The 19,941-nt window shown below is 49.1% G+C and overlaps 4 protein-coding genes across 4 annotated transcripts; 2 read left to right on the forward strand and 2 right to left on the reverse strand.

Annotated features, from left to right (window-relative positions):
- Window positions 1-3,015: 3,015 nt before the first annotated feature.
- GUITHDRAFT_146356 (hypothetical protein) lies at window positions 3,016-4,789 on the forward strand (the record flags this gene model as incomplete). The annotated part of the gene is made up of 9 exons (XM_005822542.1): window positions 3,016-3,183; window positions 3,235-3,404; window positions 3,528-3,630; window positions 3,694-3,732; window positions 3,792-3,850; window positions 3,901-4,021; window positions 4,077-4,302; window positions 4,365-4,526; window positions 4,749-4,789. The coding sequence occupies 9 exons, from the start codon at window positions 3,016-3,018 to the stop codon at window positions 4,787-4,789; spliced, it is 1,089 nt and encodes a 362-aa protein (XP_005822599.1).
- A 1,899-nt stretch (window positions 4,790-6,688) lies between these two features.
- On the reverse strand, window positions 6,689-9,534 carry GUITHDRAFT_146357 (hypothetical protein; the record flags this gene model as incomplete). The annotated part of the gene is made up of 11 exons (XM_005822543.1): window positions 6,689-6,712; window positions 6,884-6,937; window positions 6,959-7,037; window positions 7,084-7,132; window positions 7,264-7,328; window positions 7,799-7,899; window positions 8,177-8,822; window positions 8,907-9,001; window positions 9,050-9,193; window positions 9,251-9,444; window positions 9,498-9,534. The coding sequence occupies 11 exons, from the start codon at window positions 9,532-9,534 to the stop codon at window positions 6,689-6,691; spliced, it is 1,488 nt and encodes a 495-aa protein (XP_005822600.1).
- A 794-nt stretch (window positions 9,535-10,328) lies between these two features.
- Window positions 10,329-11,503, forward strand: GUITHDRAFT_165923 (hypothetical protein). Its single transcript, XM_005822568.1, has 4 exons — window positions 10,329-10,745; window positions 11,035-11,189; window positions 11,242-11,352; window positions 11,404-11,503. Exons 1-4 carry the CDS (start codon window positions 10,342-10,344, stop codon window positions 11,457-11,459), a joined length of 726 nt encoding a protein of 241 aa, XP_005822625.1. The 5' UTR covers window positions 10,329-10,341; the 3' UTR covers window positions 11,460-11,503.
- A 1,649-nt stretch (window positions 11,504-13,152) lies between these two features.
- GUITHDRAFT_158726 (hypothetical protein) lies at window positions 13,153-14,471 on the reverse strand (the record flags this gene model as incomplete). Its single annotated transcript, XM_005822544.1, has 6 exons — window positions 13,153-13,167; window positions 13,350-13,490; window positions 13,544-13,701; window positions 13,772-14,043; window positions 14,087-14,346; window positions 14,400-14,471. The coding sequence occupies 6 exons, from the start codon at window positions 14,469-14,471 to the stop codon at window positions 13,153-13,155; spliced, it is 918 nt and encodes a 305-aa protein (XP_005822601.1).
- Window positions 14,472-19,941: the final 5,470 nt, after the last annotated feature.

A 19,941-nucleotide genomic window follows, 5' to 3' on the forward strand; every position in this document is an offset into this window, starting at 1 on the left:
TCATGCCATTGAGACGATTGAGGCCCTTCAAGTCCACCATGGGGTACCGACAAGAAGCCAAAGAATACGCTAGATGCATGAGTGTTTTCAATCTGAACCTGTCAGAACATCAAAGTATTGAAGAGAAAGGACGAGGGAAGCACCATGGAGTATGAGGTCGCCACCACACCAATTTCCACCTTGTTCACACGGCAATATTCTGTATTGCATTTGAAGTCAGGATGATCGCATAGCAGGTCAGGGCTGATGAGGGAGGAACGAGGGATCAAAGAGATACCAAGACAAACGCAAGAGTTGTCTGCAGCTCGAATAGCAGAGTTTGAGAAGCACTCCATCACACAATTCAACAAAGCTGCGTTGCACTGATCCTGTATGAAGATTCCCACATATCCTTCATAATTCTCGAATGCCAAACCTCCGATCTGTGAACACCGGTGAGTCAAACCTCGAGTCATGGCCACAGCATCACGCACGTAAGTCTCCGCAATAGATGCCGAGCTCGCACCATCCAGCCAAAGACAAATTCCCTATAGCAACGTCACAGGAAAGCAACTCGAAACAAGCTGTTCTCTACTTTCGAAGTCAAAATCCGGCACTTCTCAAAGTCCCAGGTGCAATTGTTCATCACGATGGTAGAGTCCTTGGCTTGCAGGCTAGAAGGCAGCGAATGTAGTGAGGCCAGCAGTTCTGTCAACCTTCCCTTGACGTCTGTTTGCAAATCTGTCTTATCCTTTTCAAAGCTAACCTCCTCGAGGCTCTTGAGATACTCCACTTTCTTCTCGTCTGCTACGGCCACGCTGCCAGACCCTTCCATCTCATGCTGCACCTGCCCAACATGCTTGAACTCGTCGCCATATCTGGAGTCGGCCAAAGGTAGCTTGTCGTTAGGAAATAAAGTTTGAAAAAACACTTCGTCGGGATCCTTGGCATCATTGTAGATGCAGGTCACCCGTTGCATGTCCCCCAATGACTGAGACTCGAGAGACCACCTACCGTACACATTGCTCCCTGTGAGCGAATCAATGGCGTCGCCAGACTTGAGGAAGTCAGGGTCTTGCACGCCTCGCAGGCTGATGGGTCTTTCTCCCAAAGTCTCGACCAGCCGAGCTTGCAGGGGCGACCTCAACACATGATCTCCAGGCTTGATGACTATAGTCTGCTCTGCCTTGCACGATATGAGCGCGTCTTGGATAGACAAGAGAGACTCTGGGTAGATCTTGATCTTGGTTCGTTCGTCAAAAACGATCTCAAGGCAGGTGACGTTCGATACATCCCATACAGCACAACTCTGATAGGCTCCGATGTCTTCCATCATTCTCGCATGCAAAGTGCTTGGGACTGGAGGTTCCGACGGTAATCCGAGGTATTCAGCAATGTCCCCAGCAGAAAAGTCAGGCTCTAGATCTTCTTGAACATCACTGCGATTGTATCTCTGTACTATCTCTTCAAATCGTTGTCGTCGACGCAATTTGTCGATTCGAGCATCTTCCTCAAATTGTTCTCTATCAATGGGATCGCTCTCAATTGCATCCTCGTCAACAAACTCGTCATCCCCTGAATCCTCTTCCATGTCATCATCCTGCTGAGTGGATCGCCTCTGATCCGAGCTCTCTGATTCCCTCGAGCTCCCCCCTCCTCTCCTGTCAGAAGGGGCTGTCCACATCGTGTCATCGGATTCCAGGGAAGATGATTGACCTCGAACGGCAGTGCCGTCTTGCATCTCATCGTTTGACTGTGAACCTCCCCTCACACCACGCAACGAAATCGAATGAAAAGGATTTCGTGGAAGTAAATTTTTCCTGCATGGGGCAGGCAACGACGAGGCTCTGAGAGAAGCCTTGATCCCCTTGGCAGGATGGCTGATATCAATAGATAATGCTGCCTTGAGAGTAGCTGCAAATATCAGCCAAAGCCATAGAGACTTCGCTACTGCAGCATCCATTTTCTTGGTAGCTGGTTGTTACTCCCTCTCAATCTTGCTGAATATCATTCTCATCTTTTCATCTCTCATCTCATCTCATCTCATCTCATCTCATCTCATCTCATCTCATCTCATCTCATCTCATCTCATCTCATCTCATCTCATCTCATCTCATCTCGTCTCATCTCGTCTCGTCTCGTCTCGTCTCAGCATGGTCCGTATGTCTCTGGCCTCAAAATTTTTGGCGCCTACCGCCAGTCCAACTCATCACCCTCATACTTTTCTGTTTTTTTTCTTTTTTTTCTGTTTTTTTTCTTTTTTTTCCCTCCACACTGTAGCCGTTGCTGTTTCCCTTGTTGCCGGATCCGTCTGGCATGCCATGATGAGGGACCAGGCCCCACCCCACCCTCCATTTGACCATCAGTACACCAAATTACAACCGGTGATCAAAGCCGGTCCATCCGATCATGTTTTCCGAGCCAAAACCTAAAGTCACCTCCTGCTCTATAGCGAGAGGGGGAGGCAGTTACTGGTGTTAGCCTTGCAGTCAAGCTCGCCTGCGTACGCACCTCTATCTTACCTTGCTTCACTCGCTGATACCTCTAGCTTCCTTCCCCCAACCACTCTCACCATTTCTTGTCGTCCGTATCCGACATCTTGTTCAACCTGATTTTGCACCCGTTGCTCCCTTTCCTTTCGGCTTCGATATCAACAGAGTACAAGAAGACCATGAGGAATGTCGCAAGGGTGTCCCTGCTGCTTGTGATCATCAACTCCCTCCGTGTCTGTGCGCAACCGCCGAATGGACCGGGAGGACACCGAGGGGGTCCACCCCCAGGCGTCAAACCCCGTCCAGCCGATTGTGCAGACAAGGTGAAAGTTCTTTCCGGCTGAAATGAGTTTGACCTGTTCGCTAGACGTGCCACCTCTCTACATGCGTCATGAACGACAATAACATGCCTGTTTGCCAATGCTACAACAGCTCCTACGCTCCCCTTCCTGATGGAAGAGGATGTATATTAAGAGCCGATATCGGACAGCAGAACGCAGCCACGGCTCAAAGGAATCAGCAGTTTCAAAGCGCCCTCAACGCCATGCAGTCCATGAGCAGATGCCCTCACTCCATGCCCGCCTGCCCCGATGCCGCAAACGTTCCTCACCCTCTCCGAGGACAGTGTGCCAACAGCACCAAGGAATGCTACGGAAACAACAACACCCTGTTCCACGGTTTGAGAGACTCATGCAAACAGCAGGATATGATGGTGAGATCTGTCCGCCTGCCTGCCTGTCGCTGACGATGCTCCATGACCTAGTGGTGCGCTGTGACAGCCTCTTGCTCCTCCCTCCCTTGTCCTCCTCCCAACCCTACTTGCTCTGCCTCGCAAGTACGCTGTCCGGACTGGAGCTGTGCGGCTGATGCCGCGAGCTGCCCGAGCAGCGGCAATGGCTCTGTGACCTGCCCCGACGGCATGACGACGGCCAGGTACGCAAGGCCTGCATGCGAGTGAGGCAGGAAGGAGCGGGAGGGAGGAGGAAGGGAGGAGGGAGGGAGGGAGGGAGGGAGGGAGGGGAAGAGGGAAGCAGGGAGGTGACTGGCTTGTTGCAGCTCCTTCAGAGCGTGCGCGGAGATGGGGATCTTCTGGCAGGGATGCCCCCCGGGATCGAAGCCTTGCTCGGCCAACCCCAACATCTGCGTCAAGCATCAAGATGTGCGTCGCTCGCAGAGGAAGCGGCTGCGCGGGAGCTCGCTGACCTTGTGCTTGCTGCGACAGGAGTGCGAGGCGCTCACCGGGTGTCCCGAGACGATGAAGGTACGGGCTCACTGCGGGCTTCGCCCTGCGGCTGCAGTCGCTGACGGGAGGTATGGCAGAGCTGCGGTCCTCGGCGCAACGCTCAGGGGGTCGCCCTGTACAACAGCTCGACCAACAGGTACAGGTCGCGACATGTCCTGCTCTGACCGCTGACGGGAAGCCGCGCAGGCCCATCATGACCTGCGCGTCGCAGTGTCAGTCCCGGCCGCCTCAGCCTGCTCCTACCACCGCTGCTCTACGACCCGGACTGGGGTCGGAGGCGATGGAGGTGAAGGCGGCGGACGGAGCGGTAACGCTGTCTTGCTGGGAGGGGGGAGAGGCGGCTGACTGGCTTGTTGGCTCAGCCTGCGTTCGCGATGAAGGCGCTACACTCCAACGCCTTCCGTCGCATGGACAACCTGTCAGAAGCCGTCAACTTCACCATCGCTCCTGTCTCCGCGTCGGCGCTGCAGGAGGGCCCTTTCGCGCTGCTCTACTCGTCCGGAAACATCGTCAGCAGCGTCATCACCATCGAGCCCTCAGCGGCGCTTGTCATCGACGGGGGCTTGACGATCGACATCCCCATTGACGGTGAGGCAGCATGACGGGAGGCGAGGGAGGGGCCGGGCATGTGACAGGAGGGCTGGTCGCAGGGAGCAAGGAGATGTGCAGCCAGATCTTGCAGAGCGTGCAGATGGTGGTTGTGTCGGACCTGCTCAACTTCAACGCGACTCCGGAGGGCCTTGGGAGCTGCTCGATGGGATCTGTAGGGAACTGCTCGTGTGCAGCGACGATCTATCACTTCAGCACCTACGGTAAGGAGGAGGACAAGGAGGAGGAGAGGAGGAGCAGGCAGGGGAGGAGACTGACAGTTCCTGCTGTCAGCTGTTGCCAACTCGTATTCGGTGTACTCGGTGTCAAGTGTGAACTCGAGTGTAACCGAGTCAACGGTCACGGTGTCTGACACCGTCACAACTACATCCTCCACCCCATCGACCACCTCGTCTACTACCTCTACCTCAACTGCGGCTCAGCAGGCCCAAACGACTTCTACGACCCCTGCTCCCAGTCTCAATAGTTCTTCTGCGACGACGATTGCTAAGGTACAAGAGGAGAGAAACAGTGAGGTTGCCAGCAATTATTCTTACTTCCTGATTGGCAGAATTTCATGTTTTCAATGTTCTTTGTCATCGTTGGAATGTCCTGTCGTATCCTGATGTTTTAGATGGATCGATTTTGCCATTTGGATTCATGTGTGCGTAGGGGATGGTCGAGAGTAGTCATTCAAGTATGTAATCAATAAATGAAGCTTTTATTATCATACAGGTCACACAGAGTGAATGGAAGTCACTTAGAGCGAACAACCTCGGAAACGATGCTGATGTAGTTTTTCCGACACGACTAGAGACTATGCATTCGATGTCGAACAGAGAAGATCACATCTCTATTTCCACTCAGAGAAATTCACGGAGCCTTCCATGTCTCCTTCTTTGTACGTAGGCACCTGTTGTCGCGTTGAGTTCAAGGGATGATGAATCCTCAGAAGCCGAGGGCGGCTACTTACGACTTTCTTGAATCTTTTGAAATTGACAACCCCGTTACCAGGTGAGGATTGTGCGGCAGGGTTTAACTTTGAGTCCAATTTTGAGGCTTCTTCTTCTTCTTGCCAAAAGCGCTACCATTTGTAAATGACTGGAATTGTCAACACATCAAGCAAGCACCTTGTCTGAAGATCTCGAGTCATTGGCCTCCACATGTTCTTCTTGATGGCTAACTTCAATTTCGGGTAAAGGCATTCTGATGACCTCCTTTGCTTTCTGGTTTTTGACTTCTACAGAAATGATCGATTCACAGTTGATAGGAATGACGCATGCTTCTCTACCACTACCTTTCTTGCGTTCTTCTTTCTTTTTTCCCGGTCTCGACTTTGAAGGAACATCCTCGTACCACAATCGAGAATCTTTGACAGGAAGTATCTTTAAGTCGTTCACCTGATATCTCACTGTAAAAAGAAACAAATACATCAATGTTACACTTACATCAGCACTTATAATGGCATAAAAGATATGTATGACTTCGACCATAGAATTCACGTTGTTTGCTTTGAGGAATCGACTGATCGCAGGCAAATTTTCGTCGTCTTCCTCTTGTGCAATATAAACTGTATTTTTGCTGAGCAACAGGCAACAGCATCTCTCCACCTTCCAAAAATTCACCAGACTTCACATTTTTTCTCATACAATTTTTAAAGAACTTGCTCACATCTTGTGAATTACAAATCTGTACAATGCCTCCTGCTCTTGCGATCAGTGCCTTAATCTCTTTTCCCTGCCATTGGAGTGACTTTGCTTTTGTAATTTGAACAAACATACATTCAAAATTGAGCTTCTGTTGGATTCAATGTACAAGAATATCACATTATTGAAAATAGATCTTCGATTCAAGTTGAACTCTGGATTATGAGATTTGCCTGGGGCTAGAAATCTGTGAAATTGTAAAGGAATCTGAAATTGAATATCAGTTTGCAAATCGAAGCAGCTCAAGCAACGCAAGCACCATCTCTGAAATTTTGGGAATAAATAAATACTCATCCGAATCTGACTTTTGGAGTGGATCAGGAAATGGGTCGCTTAAATTTTCTCGATTGATCAGTGATTGAAGGTATGCTGGACTGAGAATATCTTTCTGGTCCACAAGTGCCCACAAAACCTGTTCAACATTTTTTTACATTCTGAGCAAGAAATTTATTGCCACGCACTTTTGATGTTATGTTGACTTCATTGACGATAAGCATACGAGTGTGAGACAACCAACTCTTTGCAACATGAAAACCTAAGCCGACATTACCGATTCAACTGGTATATGGCAGATTGAGTACCCAGGATCCGACAAGCTTTGTAAGCCTCTGCTTCAAGATGGCACAACCGCGAAAAGCAAACCACTACATGCTCTCGCTCGAGCCTCATCCGACTGTTGTTTACACCAAAAGTAATGCAACATCCTGCAAGAAAAATGAAGTTGTTAAACTTCGATTTCATACAAATCTATCACGGAAATACCGTGCTTGAGCTGTACTTCTTCATCGCGTTTTATTTTCCTTTCTCCAGGAAGACTCTGTAAAGTCTTTTCCCCTTCGCAATCAGCGTGCAACATGCAATCTAAGTACACTTACCGAGTCTAAACTCACTCCGAACTTTGAGATGTCACGGATAGAGATGAATTGTTCCTGAGACAAATCATCATTTACATTCTTCATCCAGTACAGCAAGATCAGAACATACAGTTTCCAAGTCGTTGTCTGGAATGAGCTCGTGAACTGAAATGACCTAAGAGTGGAACATCATGTTGGAAGGACCAAGCAGCAACCACTACCGCATGATTCCTTGAGATTGACCGATCTCCAGGAAGACTGATCCAGCCGCTGCAAGTTGAATCTGCAGGTCGGATGGGACTCCTTCCAATCTCGTGTGTTCCTAGTTGCATACATCCAAAGTAAGCTTCTTCCCCCACATTCTGCCCTCCCTCGTCTGAAATATATTTGCATTGAATTACCTGCAATCAAAAAATAAGTCTTATTCGGTCCGTTGTGCGGCTCTTCTATCAGCTTCCACATCGATCTGCCAAAACTGAAGCATAAGCAATAGATTTCAAAACAACATGTACAGCTCTCTCTGCTGATCAAAAACAGAACCGTCATGCAAAACGGTCTGAGCATCTGCTCTTGGGAATCGCCATCCCGAAACATTTCATTTTCTTGCTGAGCATCTGAGAACTTCAGATAACGTGTCTTCCTTCTTTGTAATGTTGATGTTGTCATGCACTCAAGCATCCTCCTCCTCCCAGTTTCCCTCTCCTCCTTGAACTCTCCCGCCATTCTGGTTTGTTGAAAATTGTCAGGACGGGGAGGAGGGTACACTCTTCACTGAACCCGTGGTACACAATATTGAAATCGGGGGTTCAATCACCAAGGGGTAGTGATGGGGGTACACCTACCCCCCCTCATCGCCTATTTCAGAACCCCATCAGCTCCTTTCTCACCAGGAATTTTTTTAAAACTCCAGACATGAATTACTCAACATGTTCCCACCCGGGGCCCGGCCCCGGGACCGTCCAGTGCGCGCCGGCATGGGTGCCGGGCGCGTTCGGCGGTGCCGGGCCGGAGCCAGCTACCAGTACTCCGGCGTGAGGCTACGGCGGGTATCATGGCAGCACTGACCGTACCCGACCCCCCCGGAGTCTAACTTGCCCCGGCGGCTCGCTGAACTTTACTCAAAGTTAAGTCGCTGAACCGTAAGGCGCGGCGAAAGAAGTTTTATAGATCGCAGAAATTCTTGTTACATCTCCAATATTTCTCCAGACGCGCCTTATGGGCGATTGAAAATCTTTTAGACCAGTTGGAGCAGTTGTCGGGAGAGAGACACACGTTGCCTTCCACGCAAGAGCAGGAGGATTTGTCGTGGCTCACTGCATCAGCTGCTGTCGTCCTCTCCCCTTCTTCCGCTTTTCCGTAGCCCACGAAAGCCTTGGAGACGTCAGTTGCATCAATCTTCTTGAGAGTTGCCATCCTCTTCCTCATCGCCGAGCAGGTCTCCTCATACTCTGCGTGCACACACCACTCGTTGCCAGCGATGCCAAGCTCTGCAAGCCTCTGCAGCTTCGTCAAGGCCAGCAGCTCAGAAGGGAGCGAGAGGAGGTTGAAACTGACGTCCAAAATCTGCAGGTTAACGAGCGGCTCCAGCTGAAACTCTTGTCCTGACACAAGAGAGTTGAGCATGCAATTCTGCATCTTTAAAGATCTCAGAGACGACAAGGCTCGCATGTCCTCGGCGGATGGCAGAGCTCTGATTTCATTGAAGGACACGTTGAGACAAACAAGCTTCGGCATCGTCTGGTCTGACAGGAGAGGGAGAGCATGCAGCCGGCAGCCGGAGAGATCGAGTCCTCGAATCCAGCTGAGCGCAAGACGGTGAAGGCTTGTGAAGAGATTAGAGCTCATGTCAAGATCAACCACCCTCGATGCAAGCTGCTGGCCGAATTGAAAGTCCTCCATGTCCAGTCCGCGGAGGGATACGCGCTCAAGGGGGAGGGATTGATCACGAGCAGCTATCGCCCTGCCAGGGGAAAGAAGGGAGGTCGGTCAGGGGTAACAACAGGAGAGAGGGAGGCTATCAAAGTGGAGGTGGCTGCTCACTTACCTGTCTATGACATCAGCATAGTGGATCGACTTGCACGGGGCAGCGCCAGTGCCCTCGTGAAGCTCCTTGATCAGATCTGAGGACGAAAAGGCAACCTGAAGATCATCAGGCACAGCAGGAACTTGAAGCTGCCGCATGCTTACAAAGCTCTGCTCCGATCGGACCAGCTTCAGCCTCTCCCAATTCTCGGCGAGGGTCAGAGAGCCTCCATAAGGAGAGCGATGATGCTTCCATGGATCATCAGGAGCGACGAAGTTTGAAATGTAGGCCGTTGTCGCGTCCTCCTCCTTGAGAACAAGCCATCAATGCATGACTTGAGCGTAAGGAATTGTCAGTATCCGGACCTTGTGGGGCTTGTTGGGTTGGCTACTCCCGCCGGGTTTTGATTGAGCGCCCTCCTTCCCCTTGCTTGCTTTCACCTTATTAGAGGCAAGTGCAGGCTTGGGTTTGGACGAGGACGTCGACAGTCCAGACAACAACTTTGTGGTCTTAGCCGCAGTATCCTTATCCTTTGATTCTTTGGAGGGATCTCGACTTGCTGTTGTCAAAGGGCATGAGAGGGCGATATAATCACTGCGAAACGTGTCTTACATGATATCTTCTTTGTGGGCTGTGCTTTGGATGCCATGTCTTGAGATGGATCAGATTTTACCGCAGTCCGGATGCAATCACATAGGATCTGCCTTTTTTCAACAATTGTTACAAGCTCAATCTTTTCACAATTGTTCTTCATCAGGGCATCACATCAAGCTCTTACTCCTCCCCTTTTTTCCCTTTACATGAACAAGTTTCATGTCGCGTTTCCTTTCTGGTGCTTTCCAGCATTTCAATTCATTTCCTAGGACCCTGTGGAGAAACCCTGGAAACGCCGTCTGCGTTCCTCCACTACTTTGTAACAAGTGACAGAGTCTTGAACTATTTCCTTCCCTTCCTTCTGATGATCTGATGATCGTCCCCTCCAACATTCTCTCTTCTACTGCTCCTCCCTCCTCTTGCTCTCCTGCCGCTCTCCGGTACTCCTGCATTGCACTGATCGCCAATCTTTGTTCTCGCAGTCCGACCACCCCATTTGTTCCTGATTGGTGACCACGGAAAGGGGGGGTATTGTTTGTGATACGGGTGGGGGTTACTACCCCCCAATGCTATTTGAAATACTCTCTTTCCTAAATAAGGGGGTACAGGAGGATTTCATGACAGAAGTAGGGTAGGGTATGATGGTATTTGGGTGGCCATGATAGTAATGGGGGTGAGAGGACACGAGTGGGGTGGGGTTCTAAATGGTGGGTACAAATATTTGAGAAAGAGCAGCGTGAGTAGATTGATAGGGTACAAGTCATATATCAATAGGGGTACATGAATCATGAAAAGACATTTGGGGGTAGGGTAGTGATATTTCAGGGGTAGAGGTGGGTAAGGTCACCCACCTTTGTTCGCAATGCTCGGTCGGGTGATGTGGGGCTGGGGCGTCATGGCGGGAATGTACGGATGCGTGCACATGATCGGATCAACTCTAGCACAGAGAGGAATCTTGACATCTTCCTCCTCGTCTTCTTCCTCCTCCTCTGCCACTCCTCAGAAACGAACAGCATCCTCAGGTCACAGTGGCAAAGCAGGCGAGGAGGCGGTACATACTCCGATTATCTTCCTTACCCCATGGATCAAAGTTCCTCTCAAGGCTCCAGGGATGCTTTTTGCTTCCTACCTCGCGTCTGCTGCCACAAAGGCACTCGCCTATCCCCAGACTTCTCCCATTAGCAAACTTCTGGGTGTGGGTGAATCTGTCGTCCTTGCAGCGGGTGTCGGCTTATTCAGCATCTCTGCTTATCTGTACTACTCCAGGTCTGCTATTCTCTTTGCTCGTATCCTCAGTGTCTTGAACTGGGATTGCTGCCTCGTTTTTCTTCATGATGGAAATGCATTTGCTCATGATACCTTCCTCTCTCCACCGCCCCCCCCGCCCCGCCCTCCTTAGCGTATTCGTCGTTCTTGCCCGTCTCCCCTCCCCCACCGTTCCACCAGCGTTGCTCATCTTCCTCTATTTGTTTTCCCTCTCTCCTTTTCCCCGTACCCACCGCGAGCCGTTCCACCACCATGCGCTTTTTCTGCCAACTGCTGACGACTCGACCAGTGTAAAGTACATGGTGGACGTCGGGACTCCAGTTCCCTATGGCTTTCAAGTGAAGACGCTGTGTACCAACGGACCCTTCCGGTACTTCAAGCATCCGATCTACACCGCGCTCTTTGGATGCTGTCTGGCGACACCTCTTGTGTTGGACTGCTCATGTAAGGACGTGAAGAGAAGGGATTGCAGCGAGGGCTGAGAGTCTCCTGGCAGGGTGCTTCATATCACCCGCCCTGTTCTGGGCCTATGTCTTCTGGTTTGTGGTCCCGCGAGAAGAGAAGTACATGAAGGACAAGTTCGGCAAGGAGTACGAGAATTTTTCAAACAGGTATCACGGATATGCTGTTTTTCATTTGACTGAGGCGGTTTGCTTTCCAGGTTCTCAACAATCCCTATCTTCTTTCAATGGTTTGCGAATTAGATGCGCGTAGGTTGCAAGGTGTGATTGATACTTGACGTGGTGAACAAGAAAATGACGCACATATTCCCTTCGGTTGGTGGCGATATTCATTTGCTACCCACATCTTTGTGGAGTTCTTGTACTTGCGTGATTACAAAAGCTCAGCCTGTTTGTTTCGTTTATCTCCCAAACAACAAGATACTCATATGCACCTAAGCATTTATAGAGGTTTTGCAAACAACCGCACAGATGATCACAACGACAGCAAAAACAATATCTACAAACAAGTCCAAGATGTTTTGTCGCTCATCAACCACTCAACCAGCAGAACCATCGGAATCGCTTTACAGAAAAAATGACCTGTCCTCTCCCTCCTCCACCTTCCTGTTCCAATAAGGAGGATAGTATACCACACCAGATAAAGTCTCATGCGTCCCTGTGACCGCCTTCCTTGGACTTTGCCACAAGACTTAGCAGGCTCGTCTTGAGAACTGTGAGCGCTGTCAAGTCTCCTTGCAGACTCTGCAAGCGCAGCTTCTCTAGCTCTTCCATCCTCTCCTTGAACGCCACCTCGACCTCCTTCGCAACGTCTGCCCTGGCTTCATCAACTGCTCCAGCACTGATCAGGTCTAGAAATTCAGCAGAGAGTAAACTACCGTCGGGCAGGTTTGTCGCGCTATCTCCTTGCGTTGATGTCTTAGCAGGGTGACTGTCGGCCTTCTCCTTAGCGACATCTGAACTTGCGTCTAGAAGATGACTGCCAATCTCAGCAAATGAGAAGGTATCCTTCTGCGAGGCTTGAGCATGAGCCTCGTTACTCTGTGCAGTGGTAGCCTCTGTCTTTATCTCCGCTTGCAAGTTGGGTTTTACAACCCGTTCCAATGAACTTTCTCCGTTTGCCTCGGAGATAAGGTCCGCATTAAGAGCTGTGTCATTCATATCCTTTAGAGTCTCTGACTCAACGTTGTGCTGGTTCAAAGGCGCTGGGTGATCATCAGTGAGGTCTGACGCTTGACCGACTCCTGTTGCCATGTGCGGTGCATTGATGGATGACCCAGGACTTGTATTAGCTGCGAACAAAAGAGCTCAGACCTGATATCACACAACCACATTGACTTACCTTGAGCAGTGTGGGGTTGTGCTGTGCCATTCATTTGAATGCCATCCAGACTGCCAGATTGGTGAAGTTTCGGAGCTTGCTGTGTGACTGCGGCAGAAGCAGTTTCTGGTTGAGATTTGGGTGTCTCAACAACAAAATTGGTATTCGATGAAGAGAAAGAAGAGCTTTGCCTCCAGCTCGCTGCAGCTGATGCCAGGACACTGCCCTCTTCGGGTGAAACCTCACCTATTTCAATCTTGAATTGTTGCACTACGCAGATAATCAAACACCAAAAAGTGAAATCAAAGGCAACTTGCCTGCTTTTTCAATTTCTTCTGTGAATTTGTTCACCAAGGTTGGAGGTAGTTCACATTTGTCAATCTCATCTACGCATACAACGTTGTCCTTGGCCAACAATTCTTGGACTAATTCCTGGGCAACCTCCTCGCATGAGTCATTGTCTGGGTCCATTGTGAACTCAATCAATTTATTCTTGCCTGCAGCACGTGTCAAAAAAATCGGTGTAGAGGTATGTTACATACCATCAATGTTCGCGTTGATCGTTATTTTCCCGGTGCCCTGATTGTCTTCATCACCACTACTTTCCATCGAATCGGGCTCTAGCTTAGTCATCTTGGTGCTAATGAGTTCCACATTCGGTGCAGGAGCCGAAGACAGCTGTGACGAGCCCCCTTCCCTGTTTCCAACCTCTTGCGGGAAAGCTTCAACATCTTGACTCATTTGTCGTTCAGTAGGGGACAAAAGGGGTGAGACCCCTTCTGAAAACTGTTGCGTTTGTCCATCCTTGGAAGTGATTGCGACTGGGTCCTCAAGATCTCGAAGGAAATCGTGTTCAAGAAGCTGAGACGCTGTCGGTCGATCCTCTTCTTTGGCAAGACACAACTCAATGAAGTGCTTCACAGCAACATTTTCCATCTTCAACAAGGCACGAGGAGGAATACCCTACATGAACGTCAATCTAATTTGAATGATATCAAGATTTGTGCCCTCCTTACCTGTGAAACCTTCTTAAAGATTTGAGCTGGGTTGGTGCATTCACTGTAGGGATATTCATCTGAAAATATCTCCAAGATGCACATTCCAAAAGCATAAATATCAACTTTTTCGTTGTATTGCTCTTCGTACAATTCAGGCGCCATGAATTCAGGAGTACCTGGGCACACACATGAGCATATGTCAAGGAGGTATAAGAAACGAAGGTGACAACATCAAATGCAATGCACGATGAAAAGACTTGCCTGTTACGGTAGCTGCATGAGTCTGAGACATCATGGTCGACAAGCCAAGGTCCCCAATCTTGACCTCTCCCAGATTTCCATTTATGAAAATGTTGTCACATTTGAGATCTCGATGAATAATCGGTCGGACAACCCAGTTTCCAGATCCCGGGGGGTCTTCAAATTTTACCTCTTCGTGCAAATACTTTAAAGCACTCAAAATTTGTTTGGACCATTTCCTGACCATCCTCAAATTCACCTTTCTTGCCTTGACAAAACTGCAAGACCAATCAGTCGCTAGTTTGCCAAGAGCAAACAAACCTCTTGAGAGTTCCCGAGGTCATCAGCTCGGTGATAAAGATAACCTGATGCTTCTCATGGTCCTCCCAGGAGTCATGAAACTGTATGATGTGCTTGTGATTCAGCCTCGAGAGCATAGTCACTTCGTCAATAAATTGCTTCTTTGCTTCTCCTTCCAGTTTTCCAATTTGGACCTGATTCCATGCCACTTCTAAGCCAGTGTCTGAGTCGAAAGCTTTGTACACCGTTTTGTAGGCACCTTGGCCCAACTGTTTGGTATACTGAGGTAGAGGAATATGGTCAAAGACTACATTGGAAAAAAGGAATGGCATACCCGTTGATACCGACCATCGGGGTCTGTTTCTACAACAATCTTTTCAGATGAGTCTTTCCCGCTGTCGTCCATCTTGACAATTTTCGGAACGCAACTTGAGAGTTTGGAACCACGAGAGTGACAATTCAATTGCAACGGGGTTTTAAGAGCTGAATCGCCTCTAGGATATGTGAGTTTTCAGACAAGTGCAACAGTGGCTGAAACTTGTACATGATCACTTGCACTTGCTGAATTCATGAGGAAAAAATGTCTCCTGATCTTCGACTTAAGCCTCTCCTCTTATCAAAATCAAAAGTTGATACAATCAAAGATTATTAATCAATGGCTGATTTGTCTCATCACAAGTCAGGTTAGGTCATCTTGTCCAATGCTGCGGAGGACGTTCCATGTAAAAGAAATCAGTCTTGCAGTTGACAAATCGCCGGGGATCTTATCAGTAAGAAGAACTCCCAAGTGCAAAACACATCTCCATCTCTTTAACCAGGAGGGTGAAGTTACATTCGTTGTGCCAAACAATCTCTTTGCTCTCACAAGAAAATTCTTACACCCCTCTCAGCCTCGCCCCGTCCGATCAATCGAAGGGTTTCCAACGAGCCAGTCGCTCTCAGCAGCAAACTCAGCCGTGAGAGATCAGAGGAGGCCAGGAGAGTGTGTGGGGATCAGGCTGAAGCTCTGACCGATGCTGTCTCCCGCGCATCTTCTCCTCCCCTGCACTGAACGCACCAGCCGCCTTCCAGCCCTGCCGCCATCGACGCAGACTGTTTACCCTCAAGCAAGGGGAGAGTATTTCCGCCGTTCCATCAGAGTGTCCATAACAATTTATCTAAGGAGGATCTTTGTTTTCCAATTTGAACTTTTACGAAACAATTTCAGTAATATTTTCAAATAAAGTTCAAATGAATGTCAATAAAGACCTTGACAGAAAATCATTTCCTTTATGATAACCCCCACCCTCAAATAATCATCAATTCCCCTAGGGGTACGGGTCAACGATGCACGGGTACCGAACATTTTAGTTTGTTGTACGATAATTCTGTTTTATAGATATAATTTGTACTATACATTTGTGTATATTTATTAAATTTTGTTATAGTTGACCATTTTGATCAATTAAATCTGTCCTTCTCCTTGTACAGAGCCTGTACAATGGATATGTATTGTACATATACTGAAGATTTATACTGTCGGTACGACGATGTGTACTAACAGATGTACCACTGTACCAGGCTGAAACTTGAAGCCTTGAAGCCGCCTCATTACCGTACGGTCGAACACCGTGACTCAGATGAGTTGAACGGTTTGCCAGAACGGGCCGGCCCGGCTCGGCCCGGCCGTGGCCGGGCACCACGGTCCGACGGTCGGACGCCGGACGGCTGACAGTTGATGGAACGTATGCCAGCCGTGCCAGTCAGATAGCGCCGAGTTAACAAAAACTCTCCTGTAAACCAAGACGACTTACGTGGCGAGGCGGCATGTAGTACGTGGGATGAAGAGGGGACTTTCCTAGCCGTCTTGCTAAGGTCCTCTCATGTCTGGATGCTTGGGTTTCACATCCTAGCATACAGTCTATCTCTCATGTGCTCCTCAATGCTGGTTTTTGTGTGCATTAAACTCGGTCTTGAGCAAAAACTGTCTTGTTACAACTAAGGTCGATGTGACGTCTGCGTGACTTTGGACTAGTACAAGTCTAACAAACTTGTATTCCGTCGGTTATGGGCCCCGATTACATGCTCAATCATGTTGATCTTATATTTGGTTAGTTGAATTGTTTACTGGAGTTTTTTCTTTCTTGGTATTGTTTTCCCGTTGCTGTTGAAAATTCATGCAAATTCTATCAAGCTTTACACATTCGGATGACTCCTCTCTTCAATCAGGCTCTCTTTCTAGCCGCAAGTTTAGGCCTCTCATCTCCGAGTCAGCCTCAATTTGTTTGATTGATCTTCGAATAGGAAAAACAAGCCTTTCCCCAGCCAGATTGGTCGGTCGAATATCTGCTTAACCGTGTGGAAACGCACTTGAAGCTGATTCGATTCTTATTTTTCTTGATCTTTGAGTAGGATCAAATGGAACTACCAGGAGATCTGGCGGAAGTTTTCATGTCATGGAGCTAGGCTGTGGCATGCATAACTGGAGCTACTTCTGGATCGGCGAACAAGGTACAACTGCACAACAATCTTCGAATGCCTTGAAACGGATGTTCCAATCTCGCGGCAGCAATCTCTGGTCACAAGTTCTTTACGGTTCAAAATTTATCTTTTGGTCTTCAAATGCCGGCGGGCACGCTCTCTCTCTCTCTCTCTCTGTTATCTGAACTCCGAAGTTCTCTCCTCAGACTCTCTTATCTTATCCTCCTTCTCTCGTCACTGACTTGCATCAGCTCGCCAGGCATCTCCCTTATCTCTGCACTGCACATCTAATAGCCCTGCATGAAAATCTTCTTCAGAATGGACTATCCTTGAATGGTTATTGCCCACTCAGCATGACTGTGAACTTGACGTTGTATCATCGTATCTTGACTTGGATCTGCTGACATTCTTGTTTGTGTGACTTTCTGACGTCCGATGTAACGTACTATTTCAGAAACTCGGGGGGAGGATGGAACGCATGCCAGCCGTGCCAGTCAGATAGCGCCGAGTTAACAAAAACTCTCCTGTAAACCAAGACGACTTACGTGGCGAGGCGGCATGTAGTACGTGGGATGAAGAGGGGACTTTCCTAGCCGTCTTGCTAAGGTCCTCTCATGTCTGGATGCTTGGGTTTCACATCCTAGCATACAGTCTATCTCTCATGTGCTCCTCAATGCTGGTTTTTGTGTGCATTAAACTCGGTCTTGAGCAAAAACTGTCTTGTTACAACTAAGGTCGATGTGACGTCTGCGTGACTTTGGACTAGTACAAGTCTAACAAACTTGTATTCCGTCGGTTATGGGCCCCGATTACATGCTCAATCATGTTGATCTTATATTTGGTTAGTTGAATTGTTTACTGGAGTTTTTTCTTTCTTGGTATTGTTTTCCCGTTGCTGTTGAAAATTCATGCAAATTCTATCAAGCTTTACACATTCGGATGACTCCTCTCTTCAATCAGGCTCTCTTTCTAGCCGCAAGTTTAGGCCTCTCATCTCAGCCTCAATTTGTTTGATTGATCTTCGAATAGGAAAAACAAGCCTTTCCCCAGCCAGATTGGTCGGTCGAATATCTGCTTAACCGTGTGGAAACGCACTTGAAGCTGATTCGATTCTTATTTTTCTTGATCTTTGAGTAGGATCAAATGGAACTACCAGGAGATCTGGCGGAAGTTTTCATGTCATGGAGCTAGGCTGTGGCATGCATAACTGGAGCTACTTCTGGATCGGCGAACAAGGTACAACTGCACAACAATCTTCGAATGCCTTGAAACGGATGTTCCAATCTCGCGGCAGCAATCTCTGGTCACAAGTTCTTTACGGTTCAAAATTTATCTTTTGGTCTTCAAATGCCGGCGGGCACGCTCTCTCTCTCTCTCTCTCTGTTATCTGAACTCCGAAGTTCTCTCCTCAGACTCTCTTATCTTATCCTCCTTCTCTCGTCACTGACTTGCATCAGCTCGCCAGGCATCTCCCTTATCTCTGCACTGCACATCTAATAGCCCTGCATGAAAATCTTCTTCAGAATGGACTATCCTTGAATGGTTATTGCCCACTCAGCATGACTGTGAACTTGACGTTGTATCATCGTATCTTGACTTGGATCTGCTGACATTCTTGTTTGTGTGACTTTCTGACGTCCGATGTAACGTACTATTTCAGAAACTCGGGGGGAGGATGGAACGTATGCCAGCCGTGCCAGTCAGATAGCGCCGAGTTAACAAAAACTCTCCTGTAAACCAAGACGACTTACGTGGCGAGGCGGCATGTAGTACGTGGGATGAAGAGGGGACTTTCCTAGCCGTCTTGCTAAGGTCCTCTCATGTCTGGATGCTTGGGTTTCACATCCTAGCATACAGTCTATCTCTCATGTGCTCCTCAATGCTGGTTTTTGTGTGCATTAAACTCGGTCTTGAGCAAAAACTGTCTTGTTACAACTAAGGTCGATGTGACGTCTGCGTGACTTTGGACTAGTACAAGTCTAACAAACTTGTATTCCGTCTACAGTGACTCACGGTGATCCGATCGGACTCGGACCGGTGAGCCCGGCCCCGGGCCGCCGGGCCGGGGCCCCGCCGGGCCGGCGGCCACCGTGCCAGGGCCCGGCGGCCTGAGCCCCGGCCGGTGACCTCACAGAGTCAGTGGGCCCGAGTCGGACCGTACTACGCCGTCCTACCGACGGTCACGGTCCGGGCCACCGTTGCCCCGCCGGCCCCTGGCAGTGAGTCTGCCGCGCGCCGCCTGGCCCCGGGCCGCGGGCCGGATCACACTGGTGACCTAGTAGGCTGCGGTGAGCGCTGCGGCAGTACTACCGTCTGTACCACGGCCCGGAGTCAGCGAACTGCCTCCCGGGCCCACCGCCAAGTCCGATCGGGAGGCGGCACTGACTGATGACGCGGCCTACTGCCAGTCACGGTAAATTCACAACCGTGACTAACAACGGTTCGTTAAAAAGATATTTTAATGCTATATCGTTTTTAGTTGAGAGGAGCGGCCCGGCCGGGTAAATCCTAATGACCGGTGAGTGGGAGGTGGCGTCTACTAGGATTGCCTCTATGTGCGAGGGTAGGGGTGTAGCGATAAGAAGTTGCAGGTTAAATTAAGAAATTAAGAGCACATTAACGAGTGAAATCATTGGATTACCTGGATTAATTCAAGGTGCTCTTGATTAAGATCAGGGTCTCCAGGAATTAAGAAATTACAAGGTGAGTCCCTCGATGCACGTGCAGGGGTTACAAGGGGTGTAGACCACGGGCGGTAGGGTTGTCATCCAAATTGTATTAGGTGGGCAAGGAAATCTGCCAACTTGCATTAGAATAATATATTAAAGAGGCTCACATAAAGTCACGTTTGGCGTATCTGTTGTAGTCAGCGATGGGGTCAGGTTGGATCACCCTACCCCTAGATTGATACTTCAATGCCCCAAGCTCCCAAACCTGTACCTCCAATCCGCTGCCTGCAAGTATCACCCCACCCCCTTGTTTCCCATGGAGTACCCTCCAAACTGTACCTTCACCTTCCCACTTCGCATCGCCTTTCAATCATCAAAAGCAAGGCTACAAACACCCACCTTCCGATCAAAATAGTACCCTAGTACCCCGAATTTTGCCTCGTGAAAGTACCGGTTTAAAGAGGATGGACCCCTACAATTCATCATCAATCTCGTGCACCCCTACCCCACACCCTCCGCCCTTCCCATGCGTTTTTTTCCACCACTTGCCCGCGCGCAGTGCCACAAAGCTCAGCATGCAACTTGTTCGGCTCCTGTAGCTGCTCCTCCATTTCGATCAAATGCATGCATGCATGCTAGCGAGCCTGTCTGCGACTCTTCTCATCTTTGTCAGTCTTTTGTTCCTCGTTTCTTATTCACTGCCTTGTCTTGAAGAATTCTTGTTTTCTTCGTGCTTCTTGTAGCACC

Source organism: Guillardia theta, assembly GCF_000315625.1.
Source record: "Guillardia theta CCMP2712 unplaced genomic scaffold GUITHscaffold_123, whole genome shotgun sequence".
In the NCBI taxonomy this organism is placed as follows: Eukaryota; class Cryptophyceae; order Pyrenomonadales; family Geminigeraceae; genus Guillardia; species Guillardia theta.

Bases quoted from the DNA above. Each gene is read 5' to 3' on its own strand.
- GUITHDRAFT_165923 (XM_005822568.1), top strand. From the start codon at position 10,342: ATGCTCGGTCGGGTGATGTGGGGCTGGGGCGTCATGGCGGGAATGTAC. The intron at 10,746-11,034 runs GTCTGCTATTCT...CGACTCGACCAG, and splicing joins GCTTATCTGTACTACTCCAG to TGTAAAGTACATGGTGGACG. The intron at 11,353-11,403 runs ACAGGTATCACG...CGGTTTGCTTTC, and splicing joins GGAGTACGAGAATTTTTCAA to CAGGTTCTCAACAATCCCTA.